Genomic DNA, 25,108 nt, shown 5'->3' on the forward strand with positions numbered 1-25,108 from the left:
TCCCTTGTTGTCACAACTACGCGTTAAACTTCGAGAGGAAATCAACATTACGCGGGAAGAGAACTTCGAATACAAAACACAATTTAAATTTCAAAGCAGATTTTTCAAAGAAAACTCACATTTGCTCCTATCGACGACGCTCATATTTGGCACCACTGGAACATTAACCTTTTTTGCTTGACGTCCTGATGGTGGAGCAGAACCTTGAAACGGTGCTACAGCCACTCTTGATGACATCGATATTACTAAAAAAAAAGTAGCTACTACACAGTACATGGGCAACTCAACAATCAATAAATGTGAGGATATGAATCTTTTCCAACAAGTGGTCCAAATTATTTCCACTTTCTCACCACTAAGCCTTCTAACTGTTGCTGTAGTTCTGCGGTTGGGCCGCAATGTTGCGGATTTTGTCCAATCTAGATCCACCTCTTTTGGCTTCTTTGGACGAGGTAACGACATTTTTATTGACCTTCAAGTTGAGGGTGTTGAATTTTTGACTGAGCCTAATAAAACCGATTCACGAAACGGAAAGGACGCCAAGTGCATGTGAAAAGTCAACGATCTCGGGAATATTTGTGTATTTTTGAGGGAACTTATGTGGAAGATATGAGAAAATTTCGCTCCAAAAAGGCCCTATGAAATATCATTGACAAGAAAAAGCAGCATTTTCTGAGGGAGAAGAGAGGAAAAGAAGGTAAGCAAGCTGCATATGGACGTGTACTATATGAGGAAGAATGTACAACGCTCTACCGTTCTTATCAGCTTCTGTGATGCCATCAATAATAATAAACGGAACACATTGGAGTGACAAGACAAGATCAGTTCCCATCACAATACAACCGTCACATTTGTAAGCACTAAAGCACATATGATTCGGAAGGCTGCGGCTAGAAAACATAAGGTTACGGTCGTATCGAGCACATACGCGGACCGATAAAGGTCAACGCGTCGGCTGTAAATATAGCAACAGTTCCCGCGATTAATTCCACAAGTAAATCCTGGATTCGATGGAGAATATACGATTGTATTGCTGTCGGTTAACTGGTGGATAGTTGGATGGAAGTGTGAACGGTTCGGCTAATGGAAATTCTGACTATGGATGTTTGGTCGCACGTCCACCCATTGATTGTGGGAATTCTAAGAATAATCGAGATTCGCACAGTATTTATGTGCGAACAACAGCAGACGAGGACGAGGAGACTAATTATGCAGGTGAACATTTCGGACATTTTGTCCACAAACAGATGCTATGGTTGAGGAGAACTCGTACAAATTCGGCGACCTAATTGGATAACCCAGAACTACAGGAGCGACCATTTGTACTGTACTAACTTCAAGTACGTAGGTCTACGAGGTGAGAACGGGATGAGTTCAAATCAAGAAGCTTCAGATGTAATGTCTATGTTTTCCTTTGAATGAGTTTAATCGCAGCAAAAGCAAATTTTTCGGGCTTCCTAAGTTTGAAGAGATGATATGTTAAAAGACTAAAGGGAACTGTGACTCTAAAAAAGGGAACATGTCGAAATATTTCAAAACATTTCCATTTAAGGACAAGAACAAAAGTTCTGGATGTTCAGAAAATTGAAAAAAGTAGAACTCTAATAGCGAAAACTGTTGATACATGGTAGCAAAACTGGGAAATTTAGAATTTGAGGAAGTACCAATCCAGTTTTTCTTTTGTTACGGTCCGGTACAATATTCAAATATACTCATGGATTCAGGAAAAGAAATATAAAGCGAGTCGTCCAGAAAAATCAAAAATTCTTTAGACATAATAAGAAAAAAAAATACTTGGAAAAAATCCCGGAAAATTCTAATTCTAATTCTAATAATTGATAATAACCTAACTAACTAATTCTAATTCTAATAATTTTAAAAATTAACTATGAGAAATGGATTGTATTCGCTGACGATAGCAACACATAGAGAGGAATTCATTCTCATGGCGAGCGATGAAAATAACCTGATCACTGGATCGCATTTCTTCTCCAAATAGCGTTCACCTTCCAAAAAAGTAATATGACACCTAGAACCAATGCTAACCCCGGATGAAATGAGGATGACGAGCTCTTTACCAGTTTAAGTGGAAAAAGGAATCAACAGAGCCTTTTATTACCCTAGGAAGTTCAAAGAATTCCTCAAGAACTTTGAAAAGACACACTCAATCCAATCCATTCGAAAAGCCTTTAGCGAAATAGGTGGAGAACGAAGGCCATGCAAAAAAAGCGAAGGCCGCTGAGGCCTTCATGCTTGAAGAAAAAAGTGGGTGAAACTAGGAATTGGCACAATTCCAACATCTGCTAGCCGTCGACAAGAATCCAGAAGGCGGGTCAATTCGAAGAGAAAAAAAAAACAAAACTAGCATTGAACACATGCATAAAGAATAACGTGACCAGGATGCGGCCGGCTAGCATTCATCGAACTGAAACGGATACTACAACAACTACTACCACTACTACTAATACAATATTAACGACATAAAGGAATGAACCGTTCGGATGGCAGATGACTGCGTGATGTATACACACATACATATTTTCGGCGCATGGTTGTCATTAATATGCGACGGGACGTCGGTCATCCAAGGACGACATTGGCAACCAATAACAACCTGTTATTCATCGCAGAGTTGAAGAAGATACTGGTATCCGTATTTGCAATCCTTCAGAAACAAAAGCTTACCATCAGCAGGAATAATTATGGAAGAGGCAGCCATGAACGCAAACATAACCAATGCACTGCATTTGAACAACGCTTCCCGCTATCCGGAGAAGTCAAACCAAATATTTTCTATTGGAACTATCTACATTTTCATTCTGCAAATCCCTCTGAATCACTCCGAATCAATCGAAAGACGGTGAACAGTTCAACGAATGAAAACACCACGAAAACGATCAAAGCACACGCCGACAACTCATCGATCACGAATATTCGAAAGAAAGGCATTCGAGGAATGTGCGTTGCCGCGGGACTACCGCAATCGGCATTTGAAAGACGAGCATCTGCCCCTAATCATATACAAAGAAATACTTCGTGGGTCGGCCGGGTGTTGTCTGGCCGCCACGGAAATCCAACCGCACCAAGGCCGCGGATTAGCCTCCTATCAGCTGTCTCGGCTGCAGATTTCACTCCCTCTTCAAACAACATCTCGCTAATTCTAAGCTGTTTTGCCGTCAAAGGACAAAGAATAAGTCGCTAATCCTTGCAAGTCCGGAATTATCACAGTTTACAAGCTCTAACAAGGAAAACTGAATATTTATGCCAAACTTTAGTATCTCCAATAATTCCTTGATTCTCCAGTGAGCAAGAAAAGTGTAGTAGAAAGAGAAAATTTTGAAAACTTCCTTCAATACTTCCAAAATTTGCACATGGACTCGCAGATGTCCTGCGGTTCACTTTTCTGATGCTTGTAGTTCAATCCAAAACTCACAAAGACTCGACAAAAAATAATCAAACCGACTCGATGGTCGATATCGAAGTCAAGGAAAACATCAACAATTCAGGAACTCAGTTCTTTTTTGTTCTTCCACTTTTCCGCACATCACGTGTGGAGCCAAGCGGCGTCACATCTTTCAGAGGGAGAAAAAAATGTTCTGCACGAACAGCGAAAATAAGTATAACCGCTACAGAGAAACGGCGACATTGCCGTAATTACCAGGATTTCAGAACACTCGTTTTGAAAATAGAGAAGGTGCCCATTTTTGAACAGCAAAATCGCCGTAACCGTGAATCAACTCTGAATATCACGAATTCGTTTTGATATCCCAAATTCTATTCGTCAAGGCATCGTTCAAGTGAGAGCTTGGGTCCAAATCCTAAGTGACCCAATCACAGTATCACAATTTTCATGATTATTTCTTGAATTCTTTCCCGTCCTTAACTACACAGCTTTGTGATTGTTAAAAAGTGTAATAGAGTAAAATTTTCGGGATTCACCGAAATGATGAACTCAGCATACCTGTCTAAAAAGCAAAAAAAAAGAGCATGTTCTAGAAGAAACTACTCCTTTCATTTCATAAGTGATTCCCTGTTTTCATTCTTTAAGGAGAAACAAGAGATGCCACAAATTGAGCAAAAACGAGGACGAACGAAAAGATTCTGTTGGAGGTTACGCAACCGTGAACAACAGACGTCCGCAACTTACAATGACTAACAGGCGAATGGTACGGTAAAAGATCGTATCGAAGATTACGGGCAGATTGTAGGAATAAGAGTGAAATATGGGCGACAGATTGTCGACACTAGCCTGTCAAATCGCCTTCAAATTGCCTACTAAATCTCGTCGTCTACTTTAGCGAATCCGGTATAGCACGTTCAGCAACCAACAATGGAGAAGAGCAAACACACACAGACGCCAGCACAGTAAGCACAAGCACAACTGAGTTTAAAAAAGCGAAAAAAATTGTGTACAACTGCTGAATCTATATCAAGGGCATGCTTCCGCACAGTACTGACAGTAGCATCCAGATGTCCACATTGCTGTTAGCTCGGGGTATGGATCAGTACGGTGTAGTTTTGTTCGCCGAATCGTTGTTGAGACGTGTTAATGTGGCTTTTTGATGAGAATTACGATGAGAATACGCATAACGTCTCTAACGGTTACTCCCTGAGGAACGATGTCGTTGTAATTTTAGTACGTATGCGTCATAAGTACGCGAATCCGAACCTTAAACTACTGGAAAGAAGCGACCTTTTGGATTTTGCGCTGCATAACGAGGAACAGCAAGAGAAAAGCTATGCCTCAAACAGCGCTAAATCAGAGAATTTCAAAATTAAGCAAACCAGCACATGATGATGATAATTAGATCACTAAACAATAATGAAAAATCAAAAGAAAAAATCTTTCGAGCACGAGGCACAAGTTTGCTGATTCGAACACTATGGAGTGCATCTAATCATCATCCCAATTTCTGTCTCATTTCTGCAAGAGCGGTAATCTTTTTTCTCCAAATTTTTCCTCAAACTAGGTCATGTAAAAACAAGGGAAGTAGCCGTACTGCAACTCGATCCTGCAGTGCCGAGCTTTTATTTCATTTGAAGGCTGTTTGAAAAACTTAAAGAAAAACAGCTACTCGTCAATACTTCCGACGAAACTAGAACTTTTCAGTGACGACCTCTAAAAAGAATAGTAGGAATTTCAGCTGTACTCCGAGAAGGAACAAAAAGACTACTCTGTACAGTTGTGGATGTTTAGAGGTTGGCTCGGACGTAAGCGACGAGGTCGCAGCGAAGCGTGAAATGGCGATTCTCAAGCCTACGGAAATACCAGAACGGACGTATTCATAGATCGAATAGTGAGGAAAAATGAAGGCCTGCATTTCACCAAAACATCCGAACGGATTGCGGTTAAGTGTGGACACAAATCCAAAGAGTTTCGCACCTTGGTGTGACCGCTGTGGTGCACACAGCACAGTCATCCAGCACACTTCAATAGTATGATCACTTACGCAAACCGTACTCGGATAGCCATCACAAACAAATAGCGTGATCCGTGAGGAAGAAAGATTTGAGTGAGAGTAGAACCGACAACGTTTGAGGTGGCGTTAGCGGAGAAGATGTGGGGATCCTCTTACAATACGCGGATCGTTCCTTAACGTATTCTCATGCGGAGAAAAACGTTGCGTAAGCGAAGACCGCCCAATTCGAAAAGTGAAAGGCATCGTTCTACTCGACTTTAGTGAGTGTCTGAGCACAAGAAACTGTCGGTATACGTTGGAAAGACTAGTTCTTCATGCGTTCTGGATTTGAAATCACGGACGTGGACCGACCTACGCAGAATTAAAGTGAACCGCCAACTTTTTTATTCTGGTACGATTGGTAGTTTCGTTTGATCTCTCATGTCCACAACTACGGGAACCAAGGTAGACAACAGTTGCTGGAATTTCATGTATCCTAGTGAAAAGCATTAGCCAAGTCGAAAAATGTAAATGATATGTCATTGCCGAAAGCCACTCCAGAGAGTCACAATGTGTGCCGCCTTTATAAAGGATGGGGTCGTTGCAAATCATGATTCCCGCTGAGTGGACATCTCTCACTGTCCGGTATGCAAATGTGCAGCCGTTTCGTGGTCATATTTCACATCGATAACGCAATTGTTGGGAACAAGACAAGTGGATTCTCCTCCACGTGAGCAATCATTATGGAAATTTGTTTTCATTTCTATGAACAAAGATCCCGGATGTCAGAGCATACAAGTCGGAAACTTAGAGAAGTTCACAGGCGTAACCTTCACAGAAAATGTGCGAAAATGAAAACAGAAACGCGAAATAAACGACGAACAACTAAATATATATCTTTGCAGAATCATTCAAAACTAAAGGAAAATAATGTCACAACTTTTACCAGACAACGTTTTACATACGGTTTTTTTTGTTCTGTTTTTTTTTTGTTTCTTTTTTTTTTGGTTGCCAGAACGTTTGTATGAGATCCACTACGTCTAAATTTATTCTGCACGAATACTGTAAAAGAAAAGGTGGTTACGATCCATAAAATCGTCCAGTAAAATTCTCCAGCCACGTAGATCTCTCAGATCATGAATGAATTCATGGATTTTCAAGGAAAATCTAGTCATAATACTCAAAGTGCACTGGTTATTTGCGCGTGGATAGCATGCGTAGCACTTTTAGAACAAAAGAACCTTCCAGAGCCATGTACTTTTTGAAGAGGGGCAGAGTAAACCTAATTTAAAATTACGGATAACTATGGTGGTGAAGGAAATAGAAGCTAAAAAAAATGAAGTAACAGTTAAGAACCAAATCCATTCAGAATCATATAAAACTGTATGCACGAAAAGAAAATCGTAATAAGTCACAACAGCGGAAGGTGAGATGAACTGTCGTATAAAAGCTTCAATCATCTGCGAAAAAAAAGGGGATGAATCCACACAGATTTCTGGACGCTCACACAAGCACATTCCCAGATACAACGTTAATGTCATTGCAAAGCGTCGATCTGCAGCAACGAAATCGCTTTCATATCAACATAATCGACGGGAAAAAAAATTGATGGCACCGAATGCCTCATTACTGAGGTGAATGGTGCGCCATGGGTGGCCTCGGTATGGCAGCGTTTTTTCCTTCGGCATGGACCCCGAAGAAATAACGGCGGAGTGCTTGGAACGTTGTTCCTGCAGCGAACGGACGTTTGCGAAAATTCCATCATACAACAAAATTTTCTGTAGAAACAAGCATCAGAGTCAACGTAATCAGATCTTCTTTTCGTCGGCTGTCTCTTATCAAACACAGAAAAACTATTCGTTAAGCTGTTGAGCGGCTTATGCGGGTCTATCTCTGCGGATTGTAAAACAGCAGAGGGTTAGCTTCGCATTCACACTCAATCTAAGTGGTTCTATTTACTTCTGTCAATCGTGGATGGGTAAGTGAAAAGAGTATGTGTAAACATCTACTATAGCCCATCAGTCACAAATGTGACCAGTCCACCTCAGAAAAGCTGGAATAAAACAACATCTTCTAAACAAAAGCTGGATTATTCGTGCTGGAAAGACGTCTAGAATTTGGTGGAATTCAATGCGATGAAACCAAGGATGGCGGATGGTGGTGGCGGCAGCTCAAGGTTGCTTGGCACATACAGTATGTACGGGGAGGGCGTTGAGTGAACAGAGGACAATGCAGCAGAGGCAGGCGTTGAGGTACGGAGCTGGTCCTACCGGCCACTGCTAAATGTCAGGCGAAGCGCGTCAATGATATATGGATTCGGCATTGTCGCATCAATGATGCGCAATCTGCCACCAGACGTTCAACAGGATCTTATCCATCATCCACAATAGACTACAATATGATCCACGAACCTTCAGAACATCATCAATCACGAACGAAACTCTTAGTAAACTTTAGCTACGAGAAAATTTCATTCATATGGGACATGTCATCTTAACCGTCACACGTCTTCACATCCATTAATCAACGCGACATTCACCGCGTTAACAATGCTCCGACAGGCTACATCCGTAGTTTGCTTCCGGAAGCGTCTTTTTTGAGTCCTCGAAGAGCAATACACACAACGTCTGAATAGGGGAGAAATCAGGACAACTGCAAGTTTATTGTGGAGCATATCGGCTCTTGACAGTTGTTGTCTCGTACTCCACACCAGATAAGCCTGTACAAACATCTGGTCTGGTAGCGATCAAAACTTTCTGGCAAAAGAAAAAAAACTAGTGGAGTGTGGTTGTCTTACAGATTAAAACCGATGGTCTTTCATAATCGTCGCCAACGAACTTGTTCCGGAAGTTATCCGGAAAACTATGTTAAGACGCAGATGCAGTTGTGCTATAGCAAACTTTACAACAACTTCAAAATATTATTCCTTCTTTCGAGCTTGTCTATCAGCCTTTTTTTTTCCAAATCCTGTCATTATTTTCGATGTTGCCAAGCCAACAAAAGAAGTTGCACTCCACTAGCTTTAACGTGCTGTCGTAAATTTCTTGGACAAATGTATCGATCTCTTTTTCGTTTTATGGGATGACTTCTCGACTTATATGCAAAAAAAAAGTATATCGCCTTCACAGATTCACTCTCAAATCCCTCTTGATGGCTTTTTTGCTACAGCAATTGATCGTTGTGGGACCGAAACAAAAGTTAAATTACTGCTTAGGGAATTACAATGTTGTGACATCATCTTTTTTCACTTGTTGGAATAGATTCCTTCTGATGATAAAAGCAAAACAAAAAAATCAAACATAAAAAGTATAGATTTCAACCGCAGCATTGATGAACATTACACGTAGTTCAGTTAAGCGTCAACAAATTTCAAGCACTTCTTACCAAATTTTTTTTTTGTAGCCTGAGTAATGAGTAGCGATACTACCCATAACTCTGGATTTTGAGAATTGTTTTAAACTACTTCAGTCAAATCTATACGATTTATCGGTGACAAAAATCCCCAGGACAAAAAAAAAATCTAAAAAGTTCACGTACCCGTTTCAGGCTTCTCGATGATTTTAACCGTCGACGACTGAAAATGTCCACTACGTGAGTTCCCTTTCTGACCAAACACTACACCTTTCCACCTGCCCTCAGGGGAATGTCGTCGATCAATGATCTGAAAAACATTGATTGAGAAATGTTTGTTTTTAGTTCTACATATTTTCTAGCACAATCTAACAGTTTCAAACGTCGCTGGATGAGCCGTCGTGGTCTCAGTACAATGGTTTACACCTTCGCATATCGTTTGTCGACGGATTTTTTCATCCCGATGATGCAACCTACGTCGAAGCTTTCCTAACATGGATTTTCTCTGAACAGTTGACAATAATCACCTGTATCCACATTGTTTTTGAAGATGACGAGAAAACAAGAAACGGTATGGAAAGAGAAGGAACTAACTCTTCTTTCAAAGAAAATCATAGCTGAGGGAGGGACGAAATTAGCTAATTACAAATGGAGAGAGGTGAACGGAAATGACCTAAACGTTTAATGCGGAAAGACGAATATAGAAGAACGGAAGTTGAGAAGTAGCACTAGGAATAGCAGAAACAGCCCGCACCAGCCTTCAATTTTGCAAATCGTTGAAAGTGTGTGAAGTTCCCGGGAATGCATCGCACCTATCACCCAATTTCATCTTAGATAAAAGAAAAAAATGATAATTAGGGCGAAATTCACGACACTTACTTTATACATGAATCATGGAGAGCGCAAATCGTGGACAAATTGGAACATCAATTATATTGACGCCGCATAATGTTTGGAAAAAAAAAAACAAGAAACGGGAAATCTTAAAAAACTAATACATTTACGCATGGCGTGGCTAACACTCAGGAAAGAGTGGTCAGCAGCGTCAGTAAAGGATCAGAAATCAGGAAGGAAAGCAGATTCTGCATTCACTCGCAGTACTGAAAGCTCGGATGTTGGAATGCGACAAAGGATTTAATCCGACTATGTGATTTAGGATCGCTAAAATACAAAAGTAGCATGATCTTGCCGGCAGAAACAGGACAGTCAAACAAATATTCTCTCTTCGCTCAGTCACTTTTTTCAAATTCAAAAATCAAGTAACCATGTATTGAGCGTACAGTCACTCCCACTACAGTACGTAGGAAAATAGAATGAAGCAAATTCTATTCTTCAAGAAAAACGTTTGAAATCTCGTAGAAGATGGAGTGGGATGGATTCCAATAAAAACAGGGATTATTTCTCCCTAACTATGAACACTATGAAACTAGAAGTTATTTTGAAAAAGACAGAGCACGTCATCCACAATCCTTTCTATTGAAACGCAGCTGAATCCATGAAGTTGGAAGCAAGAATGAACGTCTACCAAAACAGAAATGAAGACCAAGGAACTACTCGGTAACACTTGTCGAAAGCTGTTCGGAGCCGTCGGCCTCCAGTGGATTCGACTCGCATCCAGTTTTATTGAAAACTTGTCAACAACCGCATTATGGAACATGAAAAAGATGGAGTGCACATCTTTGAGTTCTATCTTAATGGGTCCGAATGGAGTCGGCACGGCACAAGCATATATCATACTCCGGCAAATGTTGCGAACCACAAACAAGCAGCTTTTCTCGGACTGCTCGGGCACACGTCCAACAGTTAATCCACCAAATTCAAAAGGAAGCACGAACTTTAAGGTTGAGAGAAGCAAAATTGAGTGGAACGGCGGGGAAAAAAAGCAGTGCACGAGAAGAAAGCCGGCTGGTTGCCGATGGTGCCATATGGACAACGTTATGCACGTGTCGCAATCCAGAGAAGAAGAAATGACTTCGATTTTTAATTAGCAGAAATTAGCATGCGCAAGCGGTGGCGTATTTAAATGTCTCTTCGTTATTTACCCTATCAATGCAGTTAATGTTAACAATGGAATTAGTAATAGGAACTCAGCTCAGATCAAACCACTTCTTATAGACACATATACTAACCAATTAATTAAATCTATACCTCCTAGAGAGAAGTGAATAAGAGGTGAAAAAATGACGTAAAAATCTTATTACCGATTAGTGATTCAAAACTGTAGTATTTTTTTTCATTTAAAGACATTCAATTTTTCAAATCCAAATGTTGGTTTTCTACATCCTACAAACTTACTTATTCAATTTTTTTTTTTCAAAAGAGCAACAAAAAATTCCGAGCATATAGAGAGATACCATACATATTTCATCGGTACATGATTTAGCACTTTTGTCACTGCCTCTCTTCGTGAAGGAATTGTTTCCATTAAATCGTTTAATGCTTAACGCTTTGCAATTTTCTTTCCTTTAAATTAAACCCTCACAAACAAAACATAATCCAGATAATTAGAGCATCAAAGCAAAATCACTCAATAGCAAAAGAGATAAACGCAGACTTATTTTATTTTCTACTTTTTTACGCGCTACTTTTCCCAGATTCCTGAAAAAAGAGGACTCCACCATCAATACATATTTCTCCATCACGATTGCATCGTTCTCCAAAATAATATCTTCTGCTTAGATTGAAATCGAAAACAATCACTTTTTTCCTCAAACTTGACGGTCCATTCAAAATCATATAACCGTGTAATACCGTACTGCTGTACTATAATACAAAACTTGCGTTTAGGGTTCATTTTAGAAAGAAAAGAGATCCATTTTTTGCCTTCAATAGTTGGATCTTGACCTTGGCTTTACTGAGAATACATAAATTTCGAGGTAAGTGTCAGAGATGCCTGCGTGATATTGTGATATTTAAAAAAAATCTACTGGTCTTTAAGCAAAAAATCGTTGCCAAGGCTAAGAATAAGATGTCTACTTCCTAATGTTTTATGATGAGAAACAAATCCACTCAAGAAACGACATATTGCAAGTTAATGCAAAAATTTCGCCTTTGATTAGAAAAACAGGGAGAGTTGAGCAATGAAGTCGCCCTCTGGAACAAAAATAAATAAATTATAAACAATAATATTATTATAATAATGAAAAAATTAGGATCCAGATGTGACCTTTTTTCCCGCAGTAACAATCCGCAAAATAGAATTTATAACGGAAACGTAGTTCGAGGTAGAGCGATTAAATCCAAATGGTGATGTTTCTGGAAGTTGGTAAACGATTCGGAACGAAACGTATGTTTCTCATAAGGATTGATTTCGGAGGTGCTCGCCGCTAACACTTTGAGCTCATGGAGGGGTGTGAGCCCTTCCGGAAACCAATGTGCAACTACTATGCAACACTTTATGGCCGAATGAATTGAGTTCGGTTGGATCCAGAGATTTAGACCACCCTAACAATCTATACTATATTACGAATGAAACATAGTTGACCCATAACTTGAGGTTATTATATGTTTAGGATAATAGACACATATATACATAAAGAGACATGAGTCTGCTCACATTTTTGGACAGGATGCTCATTTTGAAGTGCACTGACGATTATGAAACGCGTAATCCTTTCCCAGCCCATTAGCCAAGCCCGAAATCGCACATAAGCTTGCACATAAACGTCATATTAGCCTCGTTTCCAAACATATAACTGCTCATCGCACTTGACATTGAAATGCTTACCATACACAAGAAATAATGATAACTAACGAGGTCGTAACCTTTCAAAATTCTGCAAAAACTCCGACTCACCTCAGTTTTTCTGGATTACCGTTACTGGATCCAAAGAAAGAGACATACATACAAACTCTTTTTGTTCGGATATACGCAATCATTTTACCACTTTTGAAAAAGAAGAGAGAAGAGGAAGTCTAAGGAATTATTATTAAGAAAAAACTTTATAGTTTTGTTTCAACAACACCGCACCGAAATGAAGTACAAATTAAACCCAATTAAGTTCAACAACTGAATTTCATTGAAACATGATTTTAAGTGCGAAAATGGATTTGAAGAAGTAAGCAAAAACTAGGAATGTAGGTGCATTTTCTTTAGTGGGATTTCAAAATACCAAAAATATGCGCCAGTACGACTATCGTCCTTTACAGTATCCGATAAACTAATCCAGAGATCAGTAAAGAGATCAGTGTAAGAAGAAAACAAGAATAGCGATCCCGAAAGAAAACTGCAACCCTAAACTGAACGCCGACAGTTGATAAAGAGAACCGAATGCAAAAATTCCAACAATTTCAGGAGGGAATCTGTGGAAGAACAGGGAAGTCAGCTGATTCGGTTTCGCGTTCATGTGACCTAGCAAAAAATTACAACGTTAAATATGTTTACACGTGGCATATCTGACAGTAAAATGAAGTTGGGAGCCACTCAGTGGAGCCGTTATTTCTGGAAGTAAATAACTAAATCAGTCGGGGCCCTAGACCTAAGCATTAGTCGTGGAGGATCATGTAAGCTAAAGTTACTAAGAGAAAAAATAAGATGGAGTGTCCAGAAATAAGGGTGCCACTGAGTGCTCCTCCTTCCCTCCCCCAACTACATTTTCCTCACATCTGACATCATTTTATCAACTGATTTCTTACAGTGATCCAAACTGCTTCCACAGTTTTTTTTAAACAGATGGGAATGAAAGATGATGCACAGAGGACTTTCCCAGTGAAAGAACCGTTGGTATTAAAGGACTGAAGTGACAAAACATACAAGCACAGGAAAGACCTCCATTCATGCGATTGCGGAGAAATTCAAGAATCTCCCATCTGGATAAAAAGTTAACGGATCAAATTCTGTTTATCGATCCATTCAATCCTTTCTATTCCAACTAATGATTCCATTTACTGACGAGAAATGGAATCTAAGGAATAGCCAAATGTCATGGCGGGAGTTCGTGAACAAAAAGTCAATCAAAATAAGAGCGGATGGATCGCGGCGACAAATGAATAATGCACTGCACGCGCTCAGATTGCTCGTGGCAGAGGTATGGGAGGAAAACGCGAAACATGCACATATATCCTGGAAAAAAAACTTTACGTAATGGAATGGATGGGGCTAAACGAACAAACGAACGAGCGGACATATCCTCGTCCTTTGCATTGGTGGAGTGAATACAGATGTCAGATGAATGAGAAGAGCGTAAGACTGGTAAGGCACTATTCGAGTAACTTTATATGACATCCTAGAAAGTTTCTCTATCATTTGGGGTGAGTGCCAACGGACTCGAACTTGGATAAAACTGTGTTCGAACATCAAAAGCAGAGCCGCTGCATAGGGCGGAAATCGACGTACGTACATGAACATGAGTTGCGTAAAAGGACACATTCACGTGGTCATACACATATATGTGAGCCTGAGCCTAAACTATGGATGTGAATCAGCTTCTTCTCCTATCAAACAATGACAAGGACAAACAAATCGTCTGCAGTTTATGTGCGGACTACGATGCAGATGGCGGTTGATCCGTGACTGCTGCTGCTGCTCGTCCATCCACATTTCGAGGCATCAAATATAAACGGAACAATTTTATCAAGTCGAACTCTGACCGACGAGAAAGCAGAGAGATCGAGGATTGACAGTAATCAGATTGTAATCCTCATCGACAATACTTTGAAGTGACCTCTAGATGTCAAGGTCCTTACGGCCAAAGCTTTATAAAATCCTCAACAATTCCTCTGCTTGGATTATATGAAGAGGAAAGTTAGTTGTGGGAAAAAAGTTGCAGACATTTCATCGAACAGATGGATCAACGTGCAGAAAGTCATACATTGTGATCGTTCGCTGTGGCTATTGCCAAAAATCTCAGTAATTGAATGTTGCAGAGCGAATTTAGGAAATTATCCATGTACACACATTACATCCAGAACTAGATTTGATCCATAAGAGATGGGAATCAGGTTATAAATCCTAAAATGGTGATAAAAAAAAAACACTGATTACATGCAAAGTCACGTCCAGATTGTGAGGACTTTGGATGATTAGGTAATCGAAGAAATTTGTACTGTAAGGTGGGAGAAAAATGTTCGAACGTGACAGAAAACTCATAGAATTCTTTTTTTTTTACTGCCCACTAAACAAAACTTGTTGTAAAACTGTAGCATATTTTCGCATAGAAACTAATGGAACAAAAACTTCTCACGAAGCAAAATTTTAAGTGTAAAAGAGTTCCGAAAGAATTCCCAAACAACAATATAACTAACTTGAATCACACCTTTTTTCTCCCAAAATAATCTATTAAAATCTAATTGATCATTAAAATTGGAATTAAATCAAACTAACTAAATTTTCCTATTTTCTGCAATCTACTAATTTTCCTAATGTTTTTCCCTTGCCTCTCAAAACGCTACATTCCCAGGGAGACCACGAGGATCGTGGATTTTTATGAGCAGCACATCCCTCCAAACTGACTGCACATTATTTATGACTCAAAAGACTTGTTTTATGCTAGCTTCCAACTTTTCTCCTTGAAGAATTGAGGAAAATTTTCGCAACAGCAGAAGATAGTTTGCCGAAACAATTAATCAAATCCAAATGGATAAACATTCATTACTAAACCCAATAATTTTTTTTAATAATTTTTTTAAACCAATTCAACCAACAAGTTGGTGTGTTCTTAAAGGTTGTTTTTTGCCGTAATCATTCCACAGACATATGTCTTTGAGCTGCTTCAAAAACTGCAAGATTAGAACCTTCTTATTCCCAAATTCTACAGATACCGTTTCGTCATATTCCAACATATTTTCACTCAGAACCGAAACGATTGTAAGTAACTCCATTTTACGTGATTATCTCCTTTAGATCGTAATGAAACTTAAGCAAAATTTCCCAAATTTCAGAGTTCAGCGCTCCTTTTTCACGTCATTAATCAATTCCACTAGTAACAACTTCAACATATTTCAACGAAAAAATAAACTTTAGTAAGGACCAGGTAGAGATCCCTCAATATGGCAATGTCTATCACATTTTGAACATCAAAAGATTATTTAAATTGTTGATATTACTCATTACTCTATCTTCGCGCAAGTTCAGTTTTCGAACAGTTCATTATTCGAGCTACTTCAATGTGAAATCGTTCGAAATGTCGAGATTTCGAATAACTCAGCATTTTTCGATATTTCGGAAACATTCAGTGCTGAGAAGCTCAAAATTCGATTTGGTTGATAGACAATTAGACTTGTGTCAGTCATGTGAACTACATATATTGTTTACTGTAGTCGAAATATAATGCTAATATTATTTGACAGCTTCCTCACGTTTCATTAATTATTACAATAACATTGGAATCTCACTTTGGTAATCAAAAACAAGAATAAACATTTGGACAAAGAGTCACTAGAGCATTACATCAACCAATCATTTCCTGTCTCATGAATTTTTACGTCTGCTTACATTTCAATCCATCAAACTATCGACAAAAACGAGGCAAATATGCATTTTCAAGTGTAATGTTTCCTTTGGCAAGGACCAGCACCTCCACGCACACACACACACATTTTGTGCGTTTTCCCTCATTAATGACGTCAATTAGGCGACAATAATTAATTGGGCATCGACCGCATAAAAGGGCGGCAACGGAAAAAGAAACGATGAGTGACCGAACCTTCAGGTCGCATTTCCTCCTCGTCGCTCCGCCCTATTAGGAAATTTATTATTTAACGCTGCATGGTCAAAACAAGGTGGGAAAGCGTGAAAGCAAGATTTACTAACTAGTGAGATGAATGAGAAAGGTTTCCTGGAGTGTAGAGAAAACAAAACATGACACAGCAACAAAATATAATACTAACCAAGTAGAAAATTTTGAGGAGCAGAATTTCGGATAAACATTAGCAGAGTTGTGGAGCGATTGAACGTGAATGTTGGACTCAGAGTCGCCTCAGCGTCTAACCAGTAACCGAACTGTGGAGTTTGACGTAAGGTTGCACATCGCTATGACACAAATTACGGAACGTTCGTGCGCACAATATGTGCGCATTGTACAGCGACAACGACCGATACACGAACGTTTTTAACGTCGTCCGCCATTCATGCGTGTCAAGGAAGAACGTTGTTCTTCGAATATTCGCATACATCTAGACATATATTCGAATTAAATTCATACGAATACTTACCAACACCAAATCGCCAGCGTCAAACGAAAGTTCATCAGCTCGTACTCCACAATGTTGTTCGATTGCTTCGCCGTACACGAAGTTTTTGCACTCTGAAATAGGCAATACATTATTCTGGATTTCTCACAACTATCGAGATAAATTCCATAAGATTAACGAGTGACACAGAACATTTATTTTAGCGTCGGGCTCGCTAAACATGCCATCTTAAAAGTTGCTACCATCGAAAAAAAGAAGTGAAATCTAGGAAGTTCTTAGTTTATTACTCCAGAAAAAGTCACATTTGCTACCAATTATTGCATGCTTGCAAGTAATGAGGTAATAACAGCCACCAAAAGTGCATACTAAATGGCCTCGTGTATTGAGGACAAAAATAAATAATCGCGAACATATGCGAGGCACTTCGAAGACGATGTCAATAGGTGATGTAAATCACTTTTATTACGTCGTTCCTTAGGTTCATTACTCCTTTTATCGATCAACGCGACCGATTTCTCGTGACATGATGATGAAAATCCCGCAGGGCTTGACGATCCTCGTCCCACAAACTAGGAATAAATGTACCTTTCAGAGAAAAAAAAACCTTTATCTCAAATGAGATGCCGTTAGAAAGGTGGAAAACATGGATTCTGCTTAATTATTTACTACAATTAATATTATTTTAGAATTCTATAGTGCGAAACGGAACTGTAACCTAGAAAAGGCGACGAATCAAAGATGATTCCAGAACTTCATTTCAACGGCGATTCTTTTCCCCACGTAAGCAACGAACAAACATTGACTCATACTAAAACGCATGATCCGGCAATCAAAAAGTTTGAAGAAGAAGAACTACGAGAAGACGATTGAGAAGAAGTCTGCAAGTAATTAGAAAAAGTAGAGAACACTGCTAGATAATTATTTAAAATTCTAGATCTGTTTGATATTCATATCATGCTCAACTTTGACATCCAGGAAATTCCTAGAACCATATTAACTGTAAGTAGGAAAAAGAACTATACCATAATTGTAATATTATGACAATCTCGTAATAATAGTTGGGCTAGCCTTTTCTTTTTTTATGTAGAGAACATCTTCGTTTGGTGTAAATGAAGTAAATAAACAAATAATTTCCTCTTTTTTTTATGTCAGCAGGAATATTAACATTTACTGTCTCTCTACTCTCTCTCTCTTCTACTGAAAAAAGAACAATGTTCGTTGATTTTCTATAAATTTTTTTTCTCAAATACTTCAACTCGAAGGAAATGACAGTCGGACAAAAACACGCACTACGCATTTCTGGCATGAGTAGTCCTTAATATGATAATATGATGATTGAATTACGTTTTTCACATTGTACACAGAAGTATATGGTAAACAGAAGAAAGCAAAAACATTCTACCAAAATTTCTTAGTATTACCTTGAGAAAGATGAGGATTTTATGGAAGGAAATTAAAGTAGTTTAGACTTTTAAAAGAATTTTACGTGGAACAAACATGTAAGTTTGAAGTTAAGTTATACTTCATTCAAGAATTCAAAGAAATTTAACGATCAGAAGAAAAGTGCAGAAATTCCCAGTTTTAATCGTGAAAGTGTTGTATAAATTAGCGCTTCGTTTATGATATTTCTACCACGAAATCATGAACGAATTACGAAGAAACGATGTCTCAACGGAAAATTTCCAAGCTTTCAGAGACTCCTAAACTTATCAGCGCTTTAAGGATAATGCTTGCTCAATTTGAGATTCGTAGTATAGCTTACTGGAACACAAACGAAGCTTCTACTGCTATCAGAAGACGAGTTGACGACCCGATTGAATACGGAAGTTCGCCGATCCTCTTAGGTTACACAACAACTGCTACCAACGCTAAATAAACGGAGCTGGCTAATTTCGCAGTCTCATTCATATATTCCTGGTTTTTAACGAGTTTTCCACGATTCTTGTGATGACCTCGTTTATCTTCGCATGCTATTGCGATCTACGGTACATGTCGCTATAAACTATAGACATAGAATTGTCAAATTGTACCAGAAAAAACCGTTCCATTCCAGAACATACATCAATTTAAGAATAAAAAGAGAGAGTACAATCGTCTGAAAAAAATTCTCGTTCCTGAACGTAGCTAAGGACAAAATTCAGTAATAAAGAGGAAAAAATCAGCTATGTATAGTACTGAAACGTCCATTTAGATGCCCACTAATAATCGGAAACAATGCATTCAGGAAAGCTTCTTATGTAAGTAACTGATTTCAACTTCTATGATAACTTATTTTTCTGCTTTCTCTCACAAAATAGCAGGAAATATTAGGGTACCCACAAGTGACCAATTAGTGTGAAATGTTTGCTTCAGTTTAGTTCAGAGCCGGAATACCTAAAGACGTATTTTACATTGGAATATTACAGTTTGTGGACCTGATTTTTGCGACGATTAAATTCGAGCTTTTTTTATGACACCGTTGTGAAACGGCGGACAATCAACAAACTGAAGAACGTTTACGTCATTCCATGCTGTTTCATTTTCAACCGGGTGTTAATGCGATAGTTGTAACAGAGAAAACTTATGATGTGTACAGAGACTTATAGAAAGTCAATAAGTGCAAGTGCTGATTTAAAAAATTTTCCAGAGGTGATTTTGACTTGTCTGATAGCGATCGAAGTGGACGCCCTATTAAGTTTGATATAACGCTTCAAAAACTCTGGTGGAAACTGACCCCAAAGTGAGAATTCAGGAAATACCAGCCACTTTTCAGGCTACTTGGCAAATAGTCCGAAGAAATCTTCAAGAAATTTGAAAAGTTTACATTGGGTATCTGGGTTCCGTATCTATTGCAGCACGATAATGCACGGCCCCTTGCAGCGAGATTAACACAGGAAAAAATAAGGGGGTTAAACTAGGAGGTTTCATTAAATCACCCGTAACCTCCAGACAGAGCGCCATCTGATTTTAATTTATTCCGATCGGTGGAATACTCCCTAAGGAACAAAAATTTCAAAAAATATCGATGAAGTGCGAGCTCACCTAGAATCATATTCTTCTTCAAAGGAAACGAAATTTTATGAACAGGGGATTGGAACTCTACCAACAAGGTGGCAACAAATCCTTAATAAGGGCGGAGATTACAATACGACTAAAGACAAAATCAAACGTAAATGAATTTTCTTTTGTTGCCACTGAAATCACTTATGTGTGCCACTAATAAATAACATTTCCTTCTCTGTGCTACCGGAACATTCCCGAACGTGCACTTGCAAGGATCTCTTAATGATCTATGAGACGATCGGAACAAAGAGGATGGAAAAACCCATCAAACTACTAACAATTTTCATTTATCATTGCGTTCCAAAAACAACCACAGATTCCTTCAGCTGTTTTTCATATCGCCAACTTCACACCTTAAATTTCCTCAACCGGTTCAATTGTAATTATAAAGACATATGTTACAGAAAAAAAAGAACCTGTCATTTCTAGGAATTTTTTTCAAATTAAAACTTCCACTAAAGGGACAGTGAAACGCTTGAATAAGTGAACTAGTCAAATTTTCCAAGTTTAGAACAAGGAATATATTGCAAAATAAAAATGTAAGTTATTCTGAGATTATAATTTATATAATTTACGTCAAAACGCTCCACAACTCTGAAGCCAACTCTGGATTTTGTGAAGCAAATTGAACTAAAAAAAGAACTCCAAGTATCTCTTGCACGTTCTTTTTTTCGTTATCCCGCTGAGAAACGCTAATAAAACCGTCTGTCGCATTATCAAAACAGCAAATCTTCGCTAGTTGGAAAAAAGTGAAATACTTGAGACGAGCATTACAAGGCCAAGTTAGCGAAACAATGAAAAGAATTCCACACATTAACCGTGACAACGAACCACAACTGAAGTGAACGAAATCACGATGGTATTCAACGCATTCGGCTCACGAATCCATGAAAACGAAACTGGATTCAGCACTTGAATGTGAATGACCGTGAATTGAAACAAATTTATAGCAGCAAACATATCCCGCAAATTATTAGTATTCTACGGTGGTAGCGTTTAGAACACTACAGAATACAAGTGTTAGTTTTCGTAGAATTATACGTTTCGTATGCAAGGGTTATTCTGGATGAGGCTAATCCCGGATCGACCACGCCAATCATCTTCTTAATCACAATGCATGGCTAGCTCAGCTAAATTTGGTTCTGAGGAACTTACGAGGTACCGTTAGTCTACAGAAAGGTTCCACAATTTGTATGGAAGCAAAAAAGAAGAAAAAAATCTATTATTGCCCGTTTCAAAAGTCGAGAAAAAAGAGCAGAACAAAAGCTAAAAAAAAGCAACACTAGTCTTAATGTTAGAAAAAATAAGAGGTAAAAATACCGCCAGGAAAATACGAAGGACACTAAAACTTCCTTGGCAAAAATCCAAACTGAAAGTATTATAATACGGATTGTGGCACTATAATCTCGCAAATGAAGTGTTATTTTCTTCCAATTTTATGGAAGAAAAAACTTCACCTGAGAAATGGACCCAGAAACCACGGAGTACTGAACATCTCTTTTCTTTATGTCCACAACCCGAACTTCTTATACAGACAGAGTAAGTGTCCAAGCTCTAGCACACGCGCTCTTACGCAAATATTCTAAACGGGTTCAATGTTCAGGAAAAAAAATATTGGGCAGAGTTACTGCGTAAAAAAAATCGTAGGAATCTGTTTAAATTTCGAGAAATCAAAAGAAATACTGAACAACGCGACACATTATGTATATTTTGGACCCCTCTCGACCAATTCCAAGGACTTACCTTTTGTTGTAAACTCTTAACAACTCATAACAATGCGACAATTATTCGAAAATTGTCGGCAACGTCTTGTGGTTGATTTTGAAAAGGTAGAAAAATAAAATGGAAATCGGTGAGAAACAAATTCTCAGTGTGCGCAGCGTTCACAAAGAGATGACGTAGGCAAAACACTAATGCAAATAGAGAAGTTAAAAGGCGCTATTTGAAAGTTTTTTCTCTAAATTGGATAAGAAGCTTAGAGTTTTGCACGATTCACCAAACCTGTTTTAATCCGCAGCAAATCCTCATATGAGAAGGTATGGAATTAAAGCCTGACCTTGCAGTTTGACCGAGATCGCGAGATTGTTACACGCATGAATAATCATAACATGGACAATTTTTTACTGGAGAAAGAAATTTCAAAAAAAAAGTAGTTGGAAGGGTGGCTTGGGGTCAGAAACTGGGACTGATTTGATTTCAAAAGAGTCAGATAAACACGAAGATAGTTTTGTAATAGGAGAAAATATCAACAAATTTCGATCAATTAACGGATTTAAGATGGGATGGCGAAAAAACCCGTTGCAGAATCTATGAGATTTGCAAGCGGGGAAAGCGTCAAAAGCGTCACATGTGCATACCATCAAGCTTTTTCGCGTGTGAAAAAATGTCTATTGAAGATCTTGTTCCACATCGAAGACTTCAACACGTTTAACACACAGTAAAAACACATACACACTTTCATTTACAGTAACACTCCTTCCTATCGTGGTTTTTAGTGCATACCTCCTATTCACTTGAAGTTCCACGGAAAAAAAAACGCGCTTAAGACTATTATGATTAGATTTTTTCGTGGATGTGACTGGAAAATGTCGTCTATGGAGCAACGAGAATATTCGGGAAGGAGAAGATTCAGAAGAAGAGGCTACGGCTTCGCGCGCGCGAAAACACAATGGATCATGGGCACCGCCAATGCGGTATGGTACGGCGGCTGCAGACGCGCATCGGGTGGGCCGACGCCATCTGTCCATCCCGTTCTCGCGGAGGTCTCGTCGTCTGTTAATCGGCGTACTTCTTCAATGATCCGCGAATCATTCAGACACATTATAAGACACGTCATCATCTCGTAAGGGCCGGGTCGGCTGGTTCTCTTAGTCATGAATGTTTGATAGTGAAATTCTGTGCAATGTTTTCTTTCAATCGAACGCTTAACACCCCGTTGTATACAACATTCCAGACATTTAAATGGCATCGTAAAATTCTATACATCACTGCACATAAGAAACATAAGTTCACACAAAAAATATCACACCTCGAGAACGGTTTCCAATCCAGTTAGGATCTAGAGGTCGTGCAAACAAAAGTCCATATAGCCTAGTACTAGTAAAGAGCTGTGAAAACAACAGATGACAAGCAAGGACATTGTCCTGAGAACGTTTCCACATTGTAAACGCAATTAGAGAACACTACTTCACATCCAATATTGCTAACGACCATAAGGACATAAAGAGTATAGTGCTCTAAGCACCACATAAGTGGAACATGTCGCATCAATAATGTAGTGAGTGCAGGACATTCCTGGATGATGATCCTAAATTATGGGGCATTTTAAATGCACCATAATTTAGACATCTTGCGCATTACTAAAAGTTCACCATCGAGAGAATTTGAGCGGAACGAGGTGGTTCATGGGAAATTCCGAAATAAAAGTTTCAGCAAAATTTCAGAACTTTTCACATCCAGTAGTTTATTTCATACCGCAAAATTGGCACAAAACTGGTTCATCTTCAGTTTTTTTTTTCAACTATCGTAAGAAATTACCAAATGACAGAAAAGAGAACTAACGAACTCCTGTTTGGTCCCACCTTAACACAGAATTTCTTTTTTCAATACATATTTCGCGATGCCGCAAGCATACAAATAAATCCTGTAAAAGGAAATAGTGTAGATGAAAAAAATACTACTTCGTTACACCCTTTCACCGCCCTGTATCCAAAAAAAAAATGAAATGTGAATGCAATGTTTTCAACGTGGCAAGCGCCTAAATATATGCTGCATGCATATAGGCAACCGTAAAAAAATTCTCTATCAATTCTAAGCAATCCCAGCCATGAAACCAATTATTATACAATGAATCTGGCTCATTATATAGATAGGAAAATCGCCAAGCGTCCGCTAAAATGGTACGTTTTGTTTACATTCAAAAGACGTAGGATACGAAAAAAGGAGCTAAATGTGTTCAGTTGAGGGCAGTTCACATCGGCAGTCTCATGAGGTAAAAAGTTGAGAAGAAAGAGTCGGCACTATTGAGAATGCCGCTCTTAATGAAGAAATTAGCATGTCGGGCGGGAAAAAAAAAATTGGCCGGAGATAATAAACCCAAGTGGTTATTCACAATTCACTAGTGTGATTTGATTCAATAATGAATGAATATGCGGACATGAGGTAAAAGTCCTGGAAAAGTGCGAAAAGTGCTAATAGAAGTGAGCGGAGCTAATCCATGGATCACTGTGGATTTTCTGGGGGAAAAAATGTTCTTCGTAATAAACATTGTTAATTCATGGATCGTATGGAATTAAATGTCGACTAAAGTGAGACGAAAATGTAGTCTGATATGTATATACAAACACATAGACACACACGCACAGCTCGCACATTATAATGAAAGACAAGCAACGGCAGCAGGGAACAGCGCTAAGCTGCCGGCACAGTGGGATTACGTATAAAGAAGCATGGACGATGATGATGTGTGTATATGGATGGAACTTCTGATGACTATATACACGTATAGAAAATATCCCCAAAATATCATTAAATGACAGGAAATATCCGGGCCGGAAAGTACGTGCACAACAAACGGATGTGCATATCCATGCATATGCATATCGACGATAAACAATACGGTATGTAAGGTCAACGACGGGGCAACGATGCGAAACATAACTTGAGAGATTGTACAAAAGTTGATGTGACAGTTGATGATAGCGTGTGTCCCCATTCTGGAACATATAATTTAGCCAGGAGATAAATAAAATAATGATAGGGTAGTGTTAGGCGCAAAAACACGGCCACATGATACAAAACGTCGACGGGTTTGCTACAAATGTTTGACCTAGCGATTCAATTAGGTCAAAAGATATTCCAGTTGATTTGATTATAAACTGTTATCCGGGACAATTTCTAAAGTTGAGAGGAGAATTTAGAAGTGAAACCTGATCATAGTTCCGTTTATCTGAGCTAATGATTAGCAATTATAAACAGTAATGATGTCCACGATCCTGCTACTTGATCTCCCCTATGCGAATTGATCGATGTTGACCTATTGATGATCTGATAGACCACCCACAGAGGACCGAAAGGAAGCATGACTTAGTCTAGCTAAGGGACCGTAGTGCAGTTAATTTTGCAACTAATTTTTTTTCTTTCTTTTTTCTACTAAAGTCCATTATCATCCGATGTGAAAACCACTA

The 25,108-nt window shown here is 38.8% G+C and overlaps 1 protein-coding gene across 4 annotated transcripts in view; it reads right to left on the minus strand.

The window, feature by feature from the left end:
• RB195_025802 (uncharacterized protein) overlaps nucleotides 1-25,108 on the minus strand; it is a gene marked incomplete at both ends in the record, with an annotated part of 59,806 nt that overhangs the window by 22,032 nt on the left and 12,666 nt on the right. Inside the window, 5 exons of one of the 4 annotated variants that reach the window (XM_064214101.1) lie at nucleotides 120-245; nucleotides 8,937-9,060; nucleotides 16,902-16,993; nucleotides 17,338-17,449; nucleotides 22,606-22,743. In XM_064214101.1, the coding sequence (XP_064069980.1) occupies nucleotides 120-245; nucleotides 8,937-9,060; nucleotides 16,902-16,993; nucleotides 17,338-17,449; nucleotides 22,606-22,743 (592 nt within the window). Of the gene's footprint in view, nucleotides 1-119; nucleotides 246-353; nucleotides 463-8,059; nucleotides 8,119-8,936; nucleotides 9,061-16,901; nucleotides 16,994-17,337; nucleotides 17,450-22,605; nucleotides 22,744-25,108 lie in introns of those variants that run through there. The other 3 variants (XM_064214100.1, XM_064214099.1, XM_013453956.2) reach the window with 3 other exon arrangements.

The sequence above is a fragment of the Necator americanus genome, chromosome X (assembly GCF_031761385.1).
Source record: "Necator americanus strain Aroian chromosome X, whole genome shotgun sequence".
In the NCBI taxonomy this organism is placed as follows: Eukaryota; Metazoa; Nematoda; class Chromadorea; order Rhabditida; family Ancylostomatidae; genus Necator; species Necator americanus.